The sequence below is a fragment of the Mustela erminea genome, chromosome 16 (genome assembly GCF_009829155.1).
Source record: "Mustela erminea isolate mMusErm1 chromosome 16, mMusErm1.Pri, whole genome shotgun sequence".
Lineage (NCBI taxonomy): Eukaryota > Metazoa > Chordata > Mammalia > Carnivora > Mustelidae > Mustela > Mustela erminea.
The window spans coordinates 69465818-69484024 of NC_045629.1; the positions used below are offsets into that span (position 1 = coordinate 69465818).

The window sequence follows — 18207 nt, forward strand, 5'->3', positions numbered from 1 at the left end:
TCTTCCTACTAGCTTCAAGAATGCAGACAGCCGAAGTCCTCAATTATCTATGCAAATGATTTACTTAAAAAATTAAGCCTGCATTGATTCGTTGGGACTCTTCTCATCTTGATCTCATGGTCACTCACTGATGTTGAGGCCAGAGGCCTTGTTTAAAGCCCAGATGACTGATCCCCACCCTGAGAGGTCTGGATTCAGGAAGGTCTGGATTGGGCTCAAGAAGCTGCGTTTCCCAGGGGACACTGCCAGCCTGGGGACCACACTTCAAGAACCACTCTGCAAGGTCTTCTTGACTTGGGGAGAAACAGTAATCTTCAACCAGTGCTAAGAACCGTAAACAAGAAGTGGGCCCCATGGCCACGGCGACCCGTAGAGAATCACCGGCCTACGGAAGCACTTCCGCTGTCACGATTACTGACACACAGCAAATTCCCTGTGACTCAGGGATGGGTGGATCAATAAAGGAAAGTTGCCTCCAAATGGGCAGCTGAAGCCTTCCAGAGCTTTCCACGAACTTACGATCACTGGCCGCAGCATGGAGATGAAGGTGCAGAACCGACCACGCTCCTCAATCAAAGCCTTCCGGACCGCCTGCTTCTCTGTCTCTTCCAGCAAGAGGTACTTGTCGTTGACGTCCTGGAGAGCGCTGTCCAACTGAGGCTGGATATCGCCTCGCCCTGGAAATAAAACAAAGCCCTGGAACAAATGCCCTTCCTCCCGTGAGTCCTGGCTGGAGTGGACACCACCTCTTTCCCGGACTTAAAAAACAATTATTTAGGGATCCTCAGGATTTAAGATTGCTGTTTAGGGATCCTCAGGATTTAAGGTTGCTGTTTTTTGAGTACTGACCATTGCAGTTTCCAATGCCCAGAGGCCATATTTATCCTCCCCACGAGGAAGATTTCCTGTGTGACCCCTCCTGCCTGGCCTTCTTGCCTTGTGCAACTCCACAGAGACTTCTGCCAACAAAACCCCAGGATGTGGCAGCCAGACAGTCTTCTTTCTTTTTAGAACATTCTGGAGAGGCCAAGGGATGAACAAGGTGAGGGCCTGCAGCTGTTTCCCAAAATGGGCACAGGCTGGCTTTGTTGGGTCAGCTGCAATCAGAGAGCCTCTGTTTGGACAGAAGTTTCTGTCCCTGAAGACAAAGGTGGTGAGCCTCAGCTCTTCCGTGTCGGGGGCGGGGGATGGGGAGGTGCTGGGAATCCTTGGCCATCAGTGTAACTCCCCAGTGGAGGAATGTTCCTCTTATATAGTAAGCCCAGGAACCAAAAGGCCTATAGTCAAGTCTTTGCTGGTGAGAACCTAAAGGCAGAGTCAGTGCTGAGTCCATCCCGTGTGATGTCATCTCTGGCCATGTCCACAGACCCAGTTACCATGAGGCAACCAGTTCTAGAGTTTAAGATAGAGTGTTAACTGTGTATTTATTTATTTATTTAGGGTGCAGTGTTAACCTTTTAAATTTGAACTTTATGATGTCAGCAATCTATCTCTATAAGTAAAGTTTTATTAGCGCACAGCCAACGCCCACTCGTTCCCATACCGTCTACACCTGCTCTTGCTGTGACTGCAGAGTGGGATCATTGTAACACACACTGCGTGGCCCCTGACTAAGGGGGAGTCAGGTTTACAATCTGACGCTTCAGAGTTCAAGTTCCCTATGCTAGAAGACAAACACAGGCACTGTGTCTGAAGGAGAGGTGCCTGCAGACTGATTTGTGGGTGGGGACAAGGGGGTGACCACTCGAGAGCCCAGCTCCCAGGCTTCCACGCTCGTGTCCCCACATAGGGGTGTCACCTATCACCTGAACAGAGAAAAATTTCTAAACCCCTTCAGGGCAAGGCCTTGGAACTCTCCCTGCCCAGCCCCTACCTGTGACAATGCCATGTACGTATACAGCAGGTGCTCAATAATGGTCATTTGAATTATGGAATGTCAGAGATGGAGGGGGCCTTCGGGGCTGTCCAACCTGCTTCTATTTTAGAAGAGGCAGAGGCCTTGAGAAGGTGAGAGGCTTGTCTAGTATCATTCAGGGAAAGCTGGAGAGCCAAGACAGAGACCATGTGGCCGGACCCCCTTCCTCCTCCTCTGCCCCACGGCCTCAGCCACGTGAAGGAACCCCACTCCCCTCCTGGCACGGGACCTGAGCAGTCGCTGTTTGTCCCTCTTCAAAATGATGTAGAGAACAATAAATGCAACGTGTTACTTGGTCTGAAGAAGGAAAGGGTCAGGGGAAACTGCCTTGAAGGTAGGAGTATGTTCCCTGTTTTCTCTCATAAGCACATGAAGAAGCTTAATTTGGAGCAAGAGGCGGCCAGGCTTCAAGAACATGTCCACAGGAAAGGTCTTTGGATTTTATTAAGGGAAGTCACTTCCTGGGCAGGGATGAAATTGTAAGTGTGTGAGCAGTGGGAAAACCGTACATAGTACGTACGTAGTCAAAGGTCACCCCTGAAAAAGCCTGGGCTGGTCGGTAAAGCACAGTGAACATGGCCCACGCAGCTCCCGCCAGACAAGGCTGCACAAATGCACGATGGCTACAACCATGGGAAGGAAGGGATTCCGTGCGGAAATCTAATCCAACAAACCCCAGGCGGGAGAGTCTGCCTACGTCCAAGCTGACCGCCCACCCATTCCTCCAATCAGTCCCTGCCTACCCCTCAGGATAATCCTAGCACCTCCTCCAAGGTCCTCATCGTGCCTCCCTAAGGATGCGGGGCGTCATCCCCACATGTGAACCTGGCCCTGGGCCCCAGGTTTCATGCGTCTGCAATGGACAAGAGACCTGGGAGTGCGTACGTGCACCCCTTCTCACTGGGGGGACTGGCCAGGGAGGGGACAGGTGCTCCCTACCGAGGACACCCACTATCCACAGGCACCTGCTCTAGGAGGGAAGGCTGGGCTGTCATCGGCCCTAGGAAAACTGGGGGCTTTCTCTTCCCCTCTTAAATTGCTGGTTTGTGCAGCCGAATCCACAGACGCTGAAGGTGAACCCAGCCCAAGTCTCCAGTCGTCAAGCTCCAGGACACTTTGTCAACATTCTCTGCTGTGCTGCAGCCTACAAGGCCGCCGGGCCCCTCTCCGGCCCTGCGTGGGGGAGGCCCCGTGGTTTGGGGCTGGTCTGAGGCCTCTTTAAATCTCTCCATCTCTTCTATGATGTTCTAACTCAACATGGAGGGCCCTGGGCATCAGAATGTTCTCAAATGCGGCAGACAAGGGTGGACAGGAGCCGGGAAGATAGATTAAAACCCACAGCGCTTGACCAAGCCCACTGACCATTTCCCTTCGTATCAGCCTATAATTACAAGAAATTAGGGAAGAGTGAATCTTGCCTTCCTTTCACAGGGTATAAGGCGCATTTCTACCTGCAATTAATTAATGTTGACTTTTAAACATATACCTCCATAGGAGAGCAAAGTGATGAGATCCAAGTGTCATCTAATCTGGTAAATATAAATTTCAATTATTCTCTAATTACAGCAACGTTATCTTAAATTTGTATTATAATTAAAGGGCTTCCAAATTGTGGTATTCTAAAATAAGTGTAATCTGTAAAGACGGCTGTAATTATAGGCCCAGTGAGTACACTTCCATTCAGGACATATCATAACCTAAAAACACAATGTGTATTTCTTAAATTCACTGATACAACATATAATTATATTTATTTAAAAAAAAAACTGTGGAAGAAATTATTCCATGTCCTAGTTGGATGCACTGGTTTTAAGATACAATCCAGAGCCATATGGTGCAGAGTCAAGATACAGAAGCCCCATCGCGGGGCTTCCACGGCGATGTCTAGGGAGCCCGAGCCACGCGCCCCACGCAGCTGGCCGCTCTAGCCCCGCTAGACTGGACTCCATCCTCTCAGGTCACCTCCGCTACGGTCAGCACCTCCGGGTGCATAAGATCCCATCATCCATTCATGAAAGGCAGGAGGGTGTTCATGTCTTCCGAATGAAGACATGCAAATGGCTAGCAGACACATGAAAAAATGTTGATCATCATTAGCCATCAGGGAAATTCAAATCGAAACCACATTGAGATACTACCTTACACCGGTCAGAACGGCCAAAATTGACAATACAGGAAACAACAAGTGTTGGAGAGGATGTGGAGAAAGGGGAACCGTCTTACACTGTTGGTGGGAATGCAAGTTGGTGCAGCCACTTTGGAAAACAGTGTGGAGATTCCTTAAGAAATTAAAAAAAGAGCTACCCTATGACCCTGCAATTGCACTACTGGATATTTACCCCAAATATAGAGATATAGTGAAAAGAGATACAGTGAAAAGAAAAGAAAAAGTACCCCAAGGTTCATAGCAGCAATGTCCATGATAGCCAAACTGTGGAAGGAGCAAAAATGCCCTTCAACAGACAAACGGATAAAGAAGATATGGTCCATATATACTATGGAGTATTATGTCTCCGTCAGAAAGGATAAATATCCAATTTTTGTAGCAACATGGATGGGACTGGCGGAGATTATGCTGAGTGAAATAAGTCAAGCAGATACAGTCTATTATATGGTTTCACTTACTTGTGGAACATAAGGAATAACATGGAGGACAATGGGAGAAGGAAAGGAAAAGTGAATTGGGAGAAATCGGAGAGGGAGTCGAACCATGAGAGACTGTGGACTCTGAGAAACAAACGGAGGGTATTAAAGAAGAAGGGCGTGGGGGGACGCATTGGGTGTTACAAGCAAACAATGAATCTTGGAATGCTACATCAAAAACTAACGATGTATTTTATGGTGACTAACATAACACAATTTCAAAAAAATAATAATTCAAGAAATTTTTAAAAAAGGAAAGACAGGAATTTCATCATCAGGATTCACTAGTCCCTGACTAATCGGTTGTTTAATCAAAGCAACAACAGCTCAAGGGAAATCAGGAAATGTCCCCTGCCCACCGGCTGTGGCTCAGCACCCGTGGTGCCTCAGAGCCCTCGTGTCTTTAACAGGATTCCTCCTCCGCAAAGCCACACCCTCCCATCCGTCACCTGCTTGCCTGAACTTTGCCTCCCCTTCAAGTCCTTTTTCTCACATTTCCCCTAAAAAGCTCCTGAACCCCTCCTACCTCTCTCCATCCCTGTGGCCAGTCCCCCGAGCCCTGGCCCGGGTCATCCCCTGCCTGGATAGCAACAGCCACCTGTTCGTGGGCATCCAGCGGGGGGTACTACCTAATCCAAATGCACATGGGCACAGAAGAATTTTCTAGAAGCCAAGGAGCCTACAAGGGCTTCCCGATCCTGAAAGTCACGTCTTTAACGTGGTAAAAAGGCTGTGACAGGTCAGCAGCTCACCTGTGCCTAGTCCTGCTCCTGAGAACAGACGCAAGCCCCCTCCCATCCACGGAAGGGCTCGTACACAGCACGTGCTTCCCTCTTTCGTCCGCACGGGGAGAACATCTAGCATCTGGCCCCCGGTAGGACGCCCAGCAGGGACAACTCAATATTAACTGAATCAGACAGCGACGAAACCCCCCTCCAGCTTCCAGCCGTGTGGATGTCACGCATTCTGCTCCCTGAACATTCACACCTCTCTTCCTGCCTGCCCCTTTCTCTAATGAACACCCTCGATTCAACGTCCACGAGTCCGCTTGAGTGCTGCCCCCTCCTGGAAACTTCCAGCCCCCCCCCCCCCGAAAATCCAGCCCCTGCCTGCTCCGTAAGCACAAGCATTTTCTTCACAATGAACCGCACTGATGTGGCCACGTCATCGCTGTCGTAAGACGTTAGTGTGTTGTCTTCGAACAGAACACAAATACACCTACATGTGGACTTTGCCCCAATTCCCAGCCCAGAACTTCCGCAAAGCCTTTGAGTTTCCAGAATGCCAGCAGTGTCTCTGTCGTGCTAACGAGGCATCAGGAGGGGAAGGGGACTAGATAGGTAGCCGCAGGATGGAAGATGGTGGCCAGGAGAAGCAGCCACAAGCCCAAGCCTTTCAGCCTGCGCCCCTGACCTCCGGGAAGGGGAGAGGGAATAGGCTTTCAACCACCAATGGCCAATGCCTAACCGATAGCGCCACCGTAATAAGGCCGGGGTAAAACCAGGGACAGCCGCTTTCCAGAGGAACTCCTGCTGGGGATGCCGATGAATGTTGCGGGGGGTGGGGGGTGGTATGCTCAGGGAGGCACGGCCGCTCTGCGCACACCCCGACCTCCCCACCCTGTGCCTCTGTTCACCGGGGTGTTCGTCTGTACCCCTGAGAACAAACCAGCAATCCCAAGCACAGGGCTTTCCTGAGTTCTGAGAGTCTTTTTAAGGATTTAGCAAACCTGAGGGGAGTCCATAGGAAACGCTGACTTTGAGGTTGACCAGGCCAAAGTGTGGGTAGCCTGGGGACCACCACTTGTGGCTAGTGACTGAGGTGGGGGCGGTTTGGTGGGACTGAGGTCTTAGCCTCTGTGCGAACCTGGATAGGCAGTGTCAGAACCACGTTCAGTGGTTGGCGTCAGACGAGGTTCAAACATAAACGCCTTTGCCACCCTGGGGACAGCTTGGGGGCAGAGGCCACTTTTGCTTCCTTAGCAGCCCACGGGGGCCGGCAGGGGAGGCACTCAGCTCTCTCCCTCAATGGCTGGCTGCATGGGGCTCATCAGCAGACTTCCTGGAGGATGTATATGAATGAGAGAAATTGCACCAGATGGGCTACAGTTAGCCCCATGAGAACCAAGGACAGCTTGCATTCCAGCAAGCCAGACCTGCCACCCACCCCCAACCACCAGGGGGTGCAAAGCACACTGGGTAAGAAATCAATACTGCAAACAAGCTGTTCTTTCAACTCCTGGCCTTTCTTCTGGGCTCCTATTGCATGCCCTCCACGCCAAGGGAGGAAATAGCTCTCGCTTGGCTCCTGAGTAGCCACAGGGAAGCCAGGTGCTCCAGCCCATGGCCACAGCTGCACTGGGCAAGGGACAGTCCAGCATTTCAGCTCCTGGGGCCAGCCAGCTGCAACCAGGGTCCCAGGTGAGGCCCCTGGTGAGCTGTGTGGGGGTGAGGTTCTCCCAGAGATCAGCTCTGCAAAGGAAGGGGGTTCACAGCTCTGGGCCTCCAGGGGGTGGGGGGTGGTCTGCTTGGCCTGTTTTTACCTACACTTCTCAGCTGTGAAATACAGCCACTGAATCTCCCCCACCCACCAGCCGGCTCTGAGGACCACCTGCTTCCTTCTCCAAGCAACAGCCCTTTGCAGGAATTTCTCCGCATTAAATTCCAATGTCTCCACTGATTTCAGGCAGGGACAGCCTTCCTGAGTGCCACACAAGGCGGATAAAGTTATATTCACCAACCCTGCTTCCATCAAGGTGGAAGGCGTCAGACTGCCCCCAGGCTATGCTTTTCGCCATCAGCCCGCTAGCCCTGGGCCTAGCCCTGGGCTTCGCCTCCGAGGTCTGGCTGGGTCACCCACCGGCTGCTCTCTCCGGTGTTTCCAAGGGCCAGAACATCCATCAGGCCACGGCTCCCTAGTGCTGACTCATGATTACAAAGTCTTTCCCTGTCCCGGTTGCACAAGTTTTCCCATTAAGTAAGACTTGTACCCTGTCAGTTGTCTCCTGCATAATTAAATGAGTGTGCTCCCGGAATGCAGTCCCCAAGCCTGGAACAAAGCCGCGACTCAACAGCCTTCCCCATTTGGTTACAGTCGGATCCAAATCCCCAGACGCGTCCCCAGGCTGCACGTGGCCAAACCTCTCCGAAGGCTGAAGCCACCACCAGTCCCCCAGCTTCGGAAGGAACCGTTCCAGCTTCCGTTCCCGCAGAAAGGAGCATCCGGTCGGGCCCAAAGTACACTTTCACTGTCTGCACTGGTGCGGGCTCCGGTGGGGGGAAGCAGCGGGACCACGGCCCAGCCTCTCACCACGTACAGCAGTATTTAGGAAGGCCAGTGGCTGGGTTGTTGCTGTGTGGACGGCAGAGACGTGTCAGCGAGGTGGTGACCGCAGAGAGCAGTCAGCGACTTCCAGGGCCGGGTCTTGGAACCCGGACAGCCAGAAGCAACCAGGGGGCCCCTTCTCGGCTCCATCCTCACCCCAGCAGCCCGGTCCTGAGGAGAGGGCGATTCCTGTAGACTGTCAGAGGCACACCCAGGACACGGGTGGTGGACAGGTGTGCGGGGGTCCCTTGCCGAGCCCCGCCAGCTTCTGAGAGGCCTCTCGTGCTCGGCAGCAGGAACAGAGCAGAGAGGTCTTCCGTCCTGGGCTGGGCAAGAACACCAGGCGACCCGCCAACAGCTCAGACTGCAGATGTTTAGGGGGGGACTCCGTCTGGGGACGAGGGCTCCTGGCACTATCCCTCTTCCAGAACCAAAGGTGGGGGTGTCTGGAAGAGACCCAGACCCATCCAGTTTTTACCACAGAGGCAGAGAGACCGGCCCGCCCTGGCTGCGGGTCTCAGGGGCATTCTGAGAGCGGTTTCTGCCAGGTTTGCAAGTGCAGAAGGAACCCGTGTGGGGACGTGCGCACACCCCGGACAGGGCCGTGGGACGCACAAACCACGCTCCCGGTGGAAGACACCCGGCACTGCACGGGCGCTCAGGAGGGGGAGATGATGGCGGGGAAGTTTAGTCCAGTCTGGGGTCTGCGCGGAAACAAGGCCCAGCCATGGAACCATCCGGAGGCAGGCTGGGCTAGCCAGGGAGCTGAAGCAGAACAAGGGTGGGGGGAAATCCCGGTGGATCTCACACGGGTCCAGTCCACCTGTGGCGAGACTGGAAGCCTCCGGAAAGGCTGACTCAGGGTAGCAGGCACATGTGTCCTCAGGGCGCCCCCTCAGGACACGGTCACCTTTGACCAGGGTTCCGGTGCTCCTGTCTTAAATGCTGACAGCCACGTGTCGGAGCACACTGTCCCCTCTACCTTGAACACCCCCAACCCTATTTTCCCCCAGCGGACCCCTTTCCTGTTCCTCATTTTCGCCTCCCCGCCTCCCAAGCTGAGCTGAGATACTTCGTCGCCCACCGCCAGAGCTTTTGCTCATCGTCCTGACAGCACAGAGCATGCCAGATTCAACTAACTGGTTTACGTCCACCAGAATCGCAGTTCCTCGGGGTGGGGACATATCCCCAGCAGAACACATTTTGAGTTGTAAATACCTTCCCTCACGGAGGCTCCCAGCCGAGCTCATGCAGGAACCCAGGGTTCAAGGTAGATACTTGTAACTACACCAAAGGAGAGTTTCGTTTATATATTTTTTCCTCTCATTGAACAAGGACATTTTAACTGGTGCAAAACTGTATTAAAATATAGATGTCCAGGTTCCAAGATGATTTAAAACTCATAAAAAGAAAAAAAAAAGTTAAGAGGGCTTATGTCTTTACACCTAAGTTCACTGCTATGATTATGTGTCACTGTGGCTGAGCCTTACAGACCCAGCAAGAGAAAGAAACGGAAGGAACTGTGGAGACTTCTCCTGAGATGAGCAGAGCCTGTGTTACAGAGCCGAAGGGCTGTACGGTTTCTTTCCTCATCCCCAACCCTACTGCCCATCATTCAACGTGAGTAAAATACCCAGTTTACTCCACAGATGGACTCATGCCAGGCTTTTAGCGAAGGTTCCAATAAAACTCTGTATTATCGAGTGGACACCTATTGTGCAGTTCTTTTTATATGAAACATCTGGAAGAGGCAAACCCATAGGGAAAGAAAGCAGACGAGTGGGAGTCCAGGGCTGGGCGCAGAGAGAACAGGGAGTGGCTGATCAAAAGGCAGGGGGCATCTTTTCAGGGTGGTGCAAATGTTCTGGAATCCGACAGTGGCGATGGCCACACAACATTGTAAATGTCCTACAAGCCACAGAAATGTACACTTTAAAATGGCGAATTTTAGGTTATATAAATTTTATCATAATAATATGCCAAAAAAGTGGCTGTCTTACCTTCCTCCCAAAGTTCACTAAATATTGTGCAAAGTGTTTCACAATCACAACATTGAGGGCTGGAGAAGATCATCACTTATAAAGCTGGGGAACAACTAGGCCAATGTCACCATGAGGGGAAGTAGACGCAGGGCCGGGCCCTGAGTGAAACGACAGTGGACCATCTCGGTGCCCCACCTGTTATAGGAGATCTGGGCCTTTTGGGTTTGTTGGAGAGGACAGATTCCAATTCAAACCTCTGTGGAGCTGTTGGGTAAAAAATGTTCTCAGAGGACACTCAGGAACACTCAAGGCAAGAAAAATCACACGGACACCTCAGACAGACCTTTCCAAGACAGAGGGATCGCCACAAGACTCCAAAAGCAAATCACCCAGAGAATGAAGTTCAACATTCAGTCAAGAAGAATCACTGGTATTACTGAATTTGGAGATCTGATACCTTTGAAATGAAACATTTCACAAACTCCGCTGAAATAAGAAATACTCCGATTTTTTTTAAAGACCACGAATTATTCACTTTGAAAAGAACTAGATGGTCCTGGGGAGACAGAGTTAAAGAAATTTTGCTAGTTTAATACAACCAAATCTGATTTGGGGATTATTTTTAGGGTTTATTGAGTGCAGTTCTACACATTTTGTGATATAAACACACACATACATATATACTCAGATATATATGTATGTATAAATGGGTTTATTTCCTGTGCAAATCACTCTGTATTTCTTCTTTCCATGAGTCTAATACTGAGTTATGATGATGCGAAGGCCCTCGGCATGTTGGGCTAACCCATGAAAAAGCCAAACACCGAAGAAAGAAAATGATTAAAACACACACATACACACACGATTTTTTTAAAGTTAGGGAAAATTAAGTAGGTACAACTGATTGTTCCGAGCTGGCAGGAAAACTTGGGCAATTAGTGTAGGTCTGGACAACCACGGAAAGCCCACAGCAAGGACCACATCGTGACCAGCCACCAGAGAGTCAGGACGGGAGACTTACCGAGAGCGTCCACTGGCGGGGGGGGCACACGGTGAGAAAGTGCAGGATACACAATTGACACAAAAAGGAAAATAATAAAGTCAAACTGGGATTCGAGCAGCAGTCTTACCTTCCTTTCATGGGTTAAACCGTCCTTGGCTTGCCACCGGATTTTCTACCAGGGCAATGAAACCCACCTCCACCGAGAGCTGCACAGCCACAGTCCCTTCCCTGACTTGCTAAAACTTTTCTTTCTCCTCTAAACAGAAAACTTCCTTGTTAGCGAGCATCACCCCCTAGAGATCACAGCACAGTTTCTAAGAAGAGAGATGCAGCCTATAGTCCCCTCTGAAGCCAATTAAGATGCTTCACCAAGAATATCTTTCAAGTATAATTTACTATAACTTAAAAAGTAATTAGGGAAACCCAGGAAACAAAATTTAAACCAGGGTGAAAAATCAAAAAATAATAATAAAGTTAAAATTCTAGTAGAAGGGCAAATAACATGTTCATCTGCACCTTTGTGAGTCTCTTTATTGGGTTTATAGTCTTTACCATAAATATACTTTACTATCTGGTCAAAAATGATAGATTGAACAACTGAAGTGTCAGGCTCCAGGGTTAATACAGTAAAACACCCCAGTTTCAGCAGCCTCAGAGAAAGTCCTGAGAAGCTTCCAGTAGTTACAGATGGAAACAGAAATGCTTGACCATGATTAATTTTTATTTTACTTGACATGATTAATTTAAATTAATAGTAATCTGGGAGTTAGAGGAGAAGTGAGGCTGCTGACTGTACAGTAAGACAGCAAAACAAGCCAAGAACAGTACACGTTTCCCACAATCCACCCACGCTCATTCCCCATGAAGTCTCGGCCAGCCCAGGGAACCGAGCTGACATCAAGCCGCAGGGCTTGCCTAGAACTCATCGGATGCCTTCTAGAGCTCGGACTGTTGGGTCTGCTCCACGCCACACCCTACCTTCCCGTGGCCTCAGTCTTCTCCCCATCGCCCGTCAATCAGGCTGGCTCTGCCCTGGGTCCCTAGTCCTGGGCATCAGACTGGAACGTCTCCGAGGGTGGCTACTGGCTCTGCAGCCCCCAGCATCTGCCTCGTGTTTACTCCTGGCAGGTGTTGGGTAAGCCTGCCTCCCACTAAAATAGCTACACCCACTCACAGCTGGAGCAGATGCCAAGTCGTTCTGAAATGGTTTTGAGATAAAGCCTAATCAAATCCCCCAAAAAAGTCTGAATTTTTTTTTGATGGTAATATTCAAATACCTTTAGATTATAAATTACCACTCTCTTGTAATAAAGAGGGGGAAAAGCGCCCAATAAAACATGTGACAAAAGGTGATTATCTGCAGAGTGAAAATTAAATGAGCCACACACAAAAAGGACATCCTGTGTGTCTGCCTACGTCAAGGGCAGCGCTATCACCATGCTTAAGTACACAAAGGCATCTGAAATTTTGAAAAGGAGAGTCAGAAGAGCTCTTAGATCAAAGATGACAGTTTTTTAAAAAGGCATGGTAGAAAGCTGCTTGGTGATCTCCTGAAAACACATTAAAGGTGAAGTGATTATGTGGTTATCAGACTCCGTTCCATCAGGACAAAAAAAAGTACTGAAGCAAGTATCTGAAAAATATTGAAAGGACCTGAAGTATCGTAACACATCGTGTAGAACTCAGAAGAAACTACCAACGCCTGATAAGCTGAGAATCCAGGAAGCCACCACCTGTGGAAGGTGAGGCAGATGTCCCAAGAGCAGTTCTGGTGGAAAGGGAAACTTCAGGTAACCAGACCCCAAATCAGTGGACGCCTCAAGTAACAGATTTCTGCTGGCCCGAAACTTGTCACATTCCTGCTCCTTGCTCAGGCTACCCCTCTTCTAGGAGAGCACTCCATTATAACCAGAATGAGGACTCTGGTACCTTCTAGAAGGTTCCATTCACCCCAGAAATACACAAATGTGTATTCAGTCAAAAAAAATGTGCTTATATATCTTAGAAAAAAGTATTTTTGTATTTGAAAGAAAGAAAACTGTTTTCTGGTAATACTCTGGAGTAAAGAGAAAATCATCTGGAACATTACAAGCAACTGATCTGACTTGGTGCGTGTATATAACTATACCACCATGGCTACCTTGTCTAGGAGGACGTGGTGTCTGAGACCACGAGCTATGTGCTAGGGCTCAGAGAATGCTTCCAGAAACCCCTGGTCACAGCCTCCGTTCTCTGCCTTCAGGCGCAAGTGCCCCACAAAGCTTCACAACCAAATGCCAATTCTACTGCCAATCCTGGGACCAGAAGTTTCTCTTCATGTTACACAGTCCAGCACCCTAGATGTCCCGAAGCTTTCCGTCAGATGCCTTGATGGGGAACTCATTATCCTCTCTAAGCAGTCTGACCCAGTGCTTGGTCAAGTCTTTTGTGCTGAACTGCAATGAACCCATCAAGCTTGCCCTGTAGGCCCAAATTGTGCTAACTGGACAATGCCAGGGACCTTGAGTGACGGACGTGCACTGTTTCTGCCTCCGCCTCCATGCAGAATTCAGATAAAAGGATTATCACTGCAGCCAAGAACTTAAGGCCTCTGGAAAGAAAACTCTGGAAAAGCTAAGGGAAAACAGCTACTTTTTCTTCCCTCATCCTTTTTACCAAACTTACAAACCTTTCCCAACCTGTGTCTTCCCTGGGCCTTCCTTCTAAATCCCTGCCAAGCTGTCAACGACATGAAAGTCAGTCCCGAATTTTTACCAGCCAGCTCTTCCATGGGACGCCAGATTCGATGCAAGTGGTGGCTGTTTTATTTATAAGCATTTACCTCTAGACTCTGAAATGTTCCAGGCCTCAAACCCTGTTACTTGTCCAATGCTAGCTCCCAGGAGCACCAGGAAGATAGAGCACATGTTCAAAAGGCACCAAGACCAAGAAAACACATCCAAAACAAACAAGTGAGGCCAATGCTGACAGAAAACCGGGTTATGGGTGAAAATTCTCCTGCCCTTATCATGAATGGTTTTGCGGTTTTCACCAGAACTGGGAAGACATTTTTGAGAAATGTCAAAGCTTAAAAAAATTTGTCTAGTCCTTGCCCCACTTCCACCAAACTACTCCAGCTCTCTGAATGTATTTTCCTCTCATTCCAAATGAGAACTGACCACTTAGGAAAGGAGGAAATTTGATTTGGGGGACGTTTCCCTAAAAATTGTCCCAAGCATACACCAAACACAGAAGAGCCTCATGGGAAAAACAAAAATACTTTATCAGTTGTGACACTACAAATTCAAAAAGCAGGCATCAAGAATAGTCTGGAAAGACTGTCACCTTCTCAAGTTTAAGACCCTAGATTTTTAGGTCTTAGGAAAATGTCACAAATGCCTACAAAGTGTATTTAGCTAGATTTTTCTCTGCACGTTCCCAGTCCACGCTGGAAGAGCAGAGCTGGGTCACAGATCTGACAGGGGGCCTGTGTGTGGGTGACAGCAGGCAGGGAGGTGGGCAGAGGGCCACGCTGCCCCAGTCTGGTTTCCCTAGGGAGGCCCCCACACTCAATAACACCATGAAAGCTCTCTCTGCACCACACAGGCTCCCACTGCAGCCATTTCTACATCCTCACACAAGGCTTAATAAAGGGTTTCAGAGATTATAGGCTGTGAAAGATGGAGGAGAAAAGGACATAATTTCTGTAATAATTACTCTAGTAGGATATTTGCATGAAGGCTTTTATGCATGATCCCAAGGCTTCCAAGAAATTTATAGGTTTCATTACAACACACAATAGGCATGGAAACTGTCAAATTTTGGAGACAAAGGTGGGGGGAGGGAACAAGTCAAGTACAACTTTGTAAGGGCCTCAAATTAATAGATATTCTGCACTTGAGAACTTTAATTCAGATGGATTCTACGTGCTCCTGCTCCCCAGGGCCATGATATGCAACGAGGTCGGAATCGAACGCTTTCTGCTTCAAAGTCAAAAGCAAGCACGTGCTTGTTTCCCCAAAGTAACGCTAATAATGGCAGAATGTATAGAGTTACCTTTTTTTGCTTTCTTCTGCAGTTTCAGCGTATCTGAGGATTTCTTTTTTATCTCTTGGCGAGCTTTTTTATATTCTAAGAAAAAGCAGAATATTGAGTCATTTTACCACTTTGCTCAACGGAAAACATTCTAAGGAGGAACCATTACTTTCATCAGAGAAAGCGGAAATGATGATCCGCAATATAGAGCTTTATCTAGAACCACCATATGATAACAATCTCAGGCTGACATTTTACTGCACGGGCGTTATTAACATGAAAAACCGCAGAATGCGCCTCAGTCTTTTCCTGATAGCATTCGCTCATATCAGCTGTGAAGGAAGACGTCATTCGGGGGGATATTTTACTAAAAGTGAAAAATCCACAATTTCTCGGCTCACAAAACAGGAAATTGGAAAATAGGATTTGCTTTCCCGAAGGCCCAACTTCGCAGTGTTTTGCTCAAAAAAGAACCCATGTGGCAAGACGCTGGCGAGATGTTGCAATTCAGCAGGAGCCCCCAGACCCCAGCACGAGAGATCAGATGGCGTGGGGGCAAACTGGGAAAGGCCCGGGTGCCTTAGCCTTACTCTCGCACTGGCGCCAAGGCAGGCACTAGACCCCGAGGAGGGGCGGCCCACATACAGACGACATGTCCCCCCCAAACGATGACTTCCTCCTCCTCCACCAGTCTACCCCTGCTCTTGGACGTCCACTTCCTGGGTGCCGCCCTCACCCAGACACGGACACCTGAAATGACGACCGCTCTGACCTTCTCTCCTCCTTTGCCGCCCTCCTATTCAAGTAACTGCCCCCTCGGCCAGTTCCCTCGCAGCCTTCCTGGACGCCTCGCTCCCCCGAGCCCCGTGCCGCCACTCCCGGGCCCTCGCCACAAGGGCTCTGGGGACCTGCTGGCACCAGCCCTTCCTTCTGGCTTCCTCCCGCCTCCAGTCTCCCCTATGCCTTCCCTCCCCAGTACGCAGTGCAGGTCGCAGGACGTCTCCTGCCCTTCCCCGCTGCCAGCACCCCAGCCTCTGGGCCCAGGAAGACCAACTGGGGAGGCATCTGTCAGGACCCCTCTGCCCCCAGGGCCTGGCACACGCAGTGCAGAGTCGCCTGCATTGAAGCACATTCAGAGAGGGTGGCGGTCCCGGGCAGGACACCCAGGTTAGCTCCTCTCTTGAGAGGCTGGCTGTCGAAATGTGCCCCAGTGCCTTTCGTGCGAGACTTTGGCATCGAAGCCTGCCATCACTGTCCAGGTCTCATTCACTGATTGCAACTTACACCTCTGAGAGCCTGGGCCATCAGCCGCTGAGGGAGGTTTCAGGGGCTCTTACCCTCCAGCGCTGAAATGGGAGAAGGGGGACCAGAGGGGGCCCTGACAGGGGACGCCAGCAGGGGCCCAAGGCGGCGGCCGGCCACACCACGGGGAGCACGCGCTGCTGGGCAGCAGACAGCCTGCACCCCGTACCTTTCGCATGGTCTTTATCCAGCTGGTTGGCCACTTTCTTCCATTCTTCCATTTGCTCTTGAAGTGGGTTTATCAGACAATCAATCAAAGCACTTTTTCCCAAAAAAAGAAAGAAAAGGAGAAATTAAACAGATACATTCGTGGTGAAGACTCATACTCGGTTGTCAAAACTATGTAAATTGTGACAACCGGGTGCCAGACAAGGCAGTATCTAAGCCCAAGTTCACGTCCAAATCCCGCCATTTCGTAGCAACCTTATTCTCAGAACGTTCTCCAGGGACTGGCAGGAGGCCGTCACCACGCCTACAAGGGGCGAGCCCTCTTCCCACTTCCCTGCCTCATACTCTCACTCTCGTGCTCACAAGCGTGGTTGCAGGCCAGGGGGTCACCCCTCGAGCTGCACCCCAGACCTCCCGCCTGACAGAAACCTGGAGGGCGGGACCCCAGTATTACTACATATTATATTTTTTAAAGAAACACACGTGACTCTGATGTGCTTTTAGGATGAGAAGTCATGAGTGTAGACCAAGTGTGGCCAGCCTCGGGGAGGAAAAGCTGAAGGGCCAGCTTCTGGATCAGAGCGGCAAAGGCATCCCCAGGTACGTCCCGTCATTCTGTGCATTGTCCCCAGGTGGCTCCCCACCCAGAGGAACCGTGTGAGGGATGACCCCTCCCCCAGGAAGGAAACGGATACATTCCTACATCACCGAGATGTCGCAGGAAAATCAGGAAGTGCCCACAAATCGCTCGAATTGCTCTGGTGAGAATTACTCCAAAGGTGTTCTCCGACTACTTTTTGATCGTGGGCCTCCTAAAAATCTTCAGGTTCTTGGTACAACTCCTTCCTTTCCTCATCAGGGTCTCCCCCACCCCATGCACCCGCCAGCCATCAACACGGCGCACTGGCTTCTTTCTTTCAGGTCTCTGTTCAAATCGTCCTTCCACACAGGCTCACCCCCCAACTACCCAGCGTGGAACAGCAGCTGCCTCTCTCCTACCCACAGATTTCACCTCGTGGCACTTCCCACCGCCTGACATGGTGAGAGGGCTCGCGGTGTCTGGAGTGTAAGCCCCGTGAGGACAGGGCACGGTCCTACTCACTGCCACCGCCCACACGCCTTAAGACAGAGCGTGGCACACAGCAGGTGCTCCACAAACACCGCCCGCTGAACCGCTGTGTCCTCATCCCTCAGACGGGCTGGGGAACCGCAAGACTGGCCTGCAAATAAATCCGCTGGCAAGCGGGACCGGAGGCGCCGCAGGGCCCGGAAGCGAGCGGGAGGGAAGGCGGCAGAGTCCTCACCTGCTACCCGGGCACCTTGTGCTGGAAATGTGTGGGCGCTCCATGAATGTTCACAAGCACCCCATGTTATAGAAGCTGAGATTCCAACCAAGAGGCCAACGCCTCTGTGGCCCGCCCGGGATTCAAACCCAGGCCTATCTGTCTCCAAGTCCAGCCACTTCCCGCCACGTTCTGCCACCTCCCTCGGTGGCCTGGCCAGGAGGGGCAGAGGCCTCTCACATTGGCAACGCTTCGCACAACTCATGATCCATCAAGCAGAATGGTTTGATCTGCTTGGAAGAAGGCCCCCCTCACCAAAACACTGGTGACTCCAAGTCCCCGTGGGCAACCAGAACTGCCAGTTCTGCCCATTCTGGATGCTGGTAAGACAGACAAGAGGAGGGCAGCATGGAGGGTGGAGAGGAGGCCCACAGGAAATGGAGGAGCAGCACGTGCCTGCTCCCCAGCCCCGAGGTTCCCCTTCCAGAAGCTTCTGCAGAGAACAGACGCCCTGCTCTCATGCCAGCGGAGGGCCAGGAGAGACCCACAAGAGCACAAAGTGGGGTGTGGGCT

General features: G+C 50.7%; 1 protein-coding gene across 20 annotated transcripts in view; it reads right to left on the reverse strand.

The window, feature by feature from the left end:
- The window catches only part of MTSS1 (MTSS I-BAR domain containing 1), a 157754-nt gene that overhangs the window by 15254 nt on the left and 124293 nt on the right, over positions 1-18207 (reverse strand). For 8 of the 20 annotated variants that reach the window (XM_032315958.1, XM_032315962.1, XM_032315957.1 and 5 more), the window contains 5 exons: positions 16353-16444; positions 14903-14977; positions 10886-10897; positions 10060-10128; positions 520-677 (listed from right to left, as the gene is read on the reverse strand). In XM_032315958.1, coding sequence (XP_032171849.1) covers positions 520-677; positions 10060-10128; positions 10886-10897; positions 14903-14977; positions 16353-16444 — 406 coding nt within the window. The remainder of the gene's footprint in view (positions 1-519; positions 678-10059; positions 10129-10885; positions 10898-14902; positions 14978-16352; positions 16445-18207) is intronic. The other 12 variants (XM_032315974.1, XM_032315978.1, XM_032315967.1 and 9 more) reach the window with 2 other exon arrangements.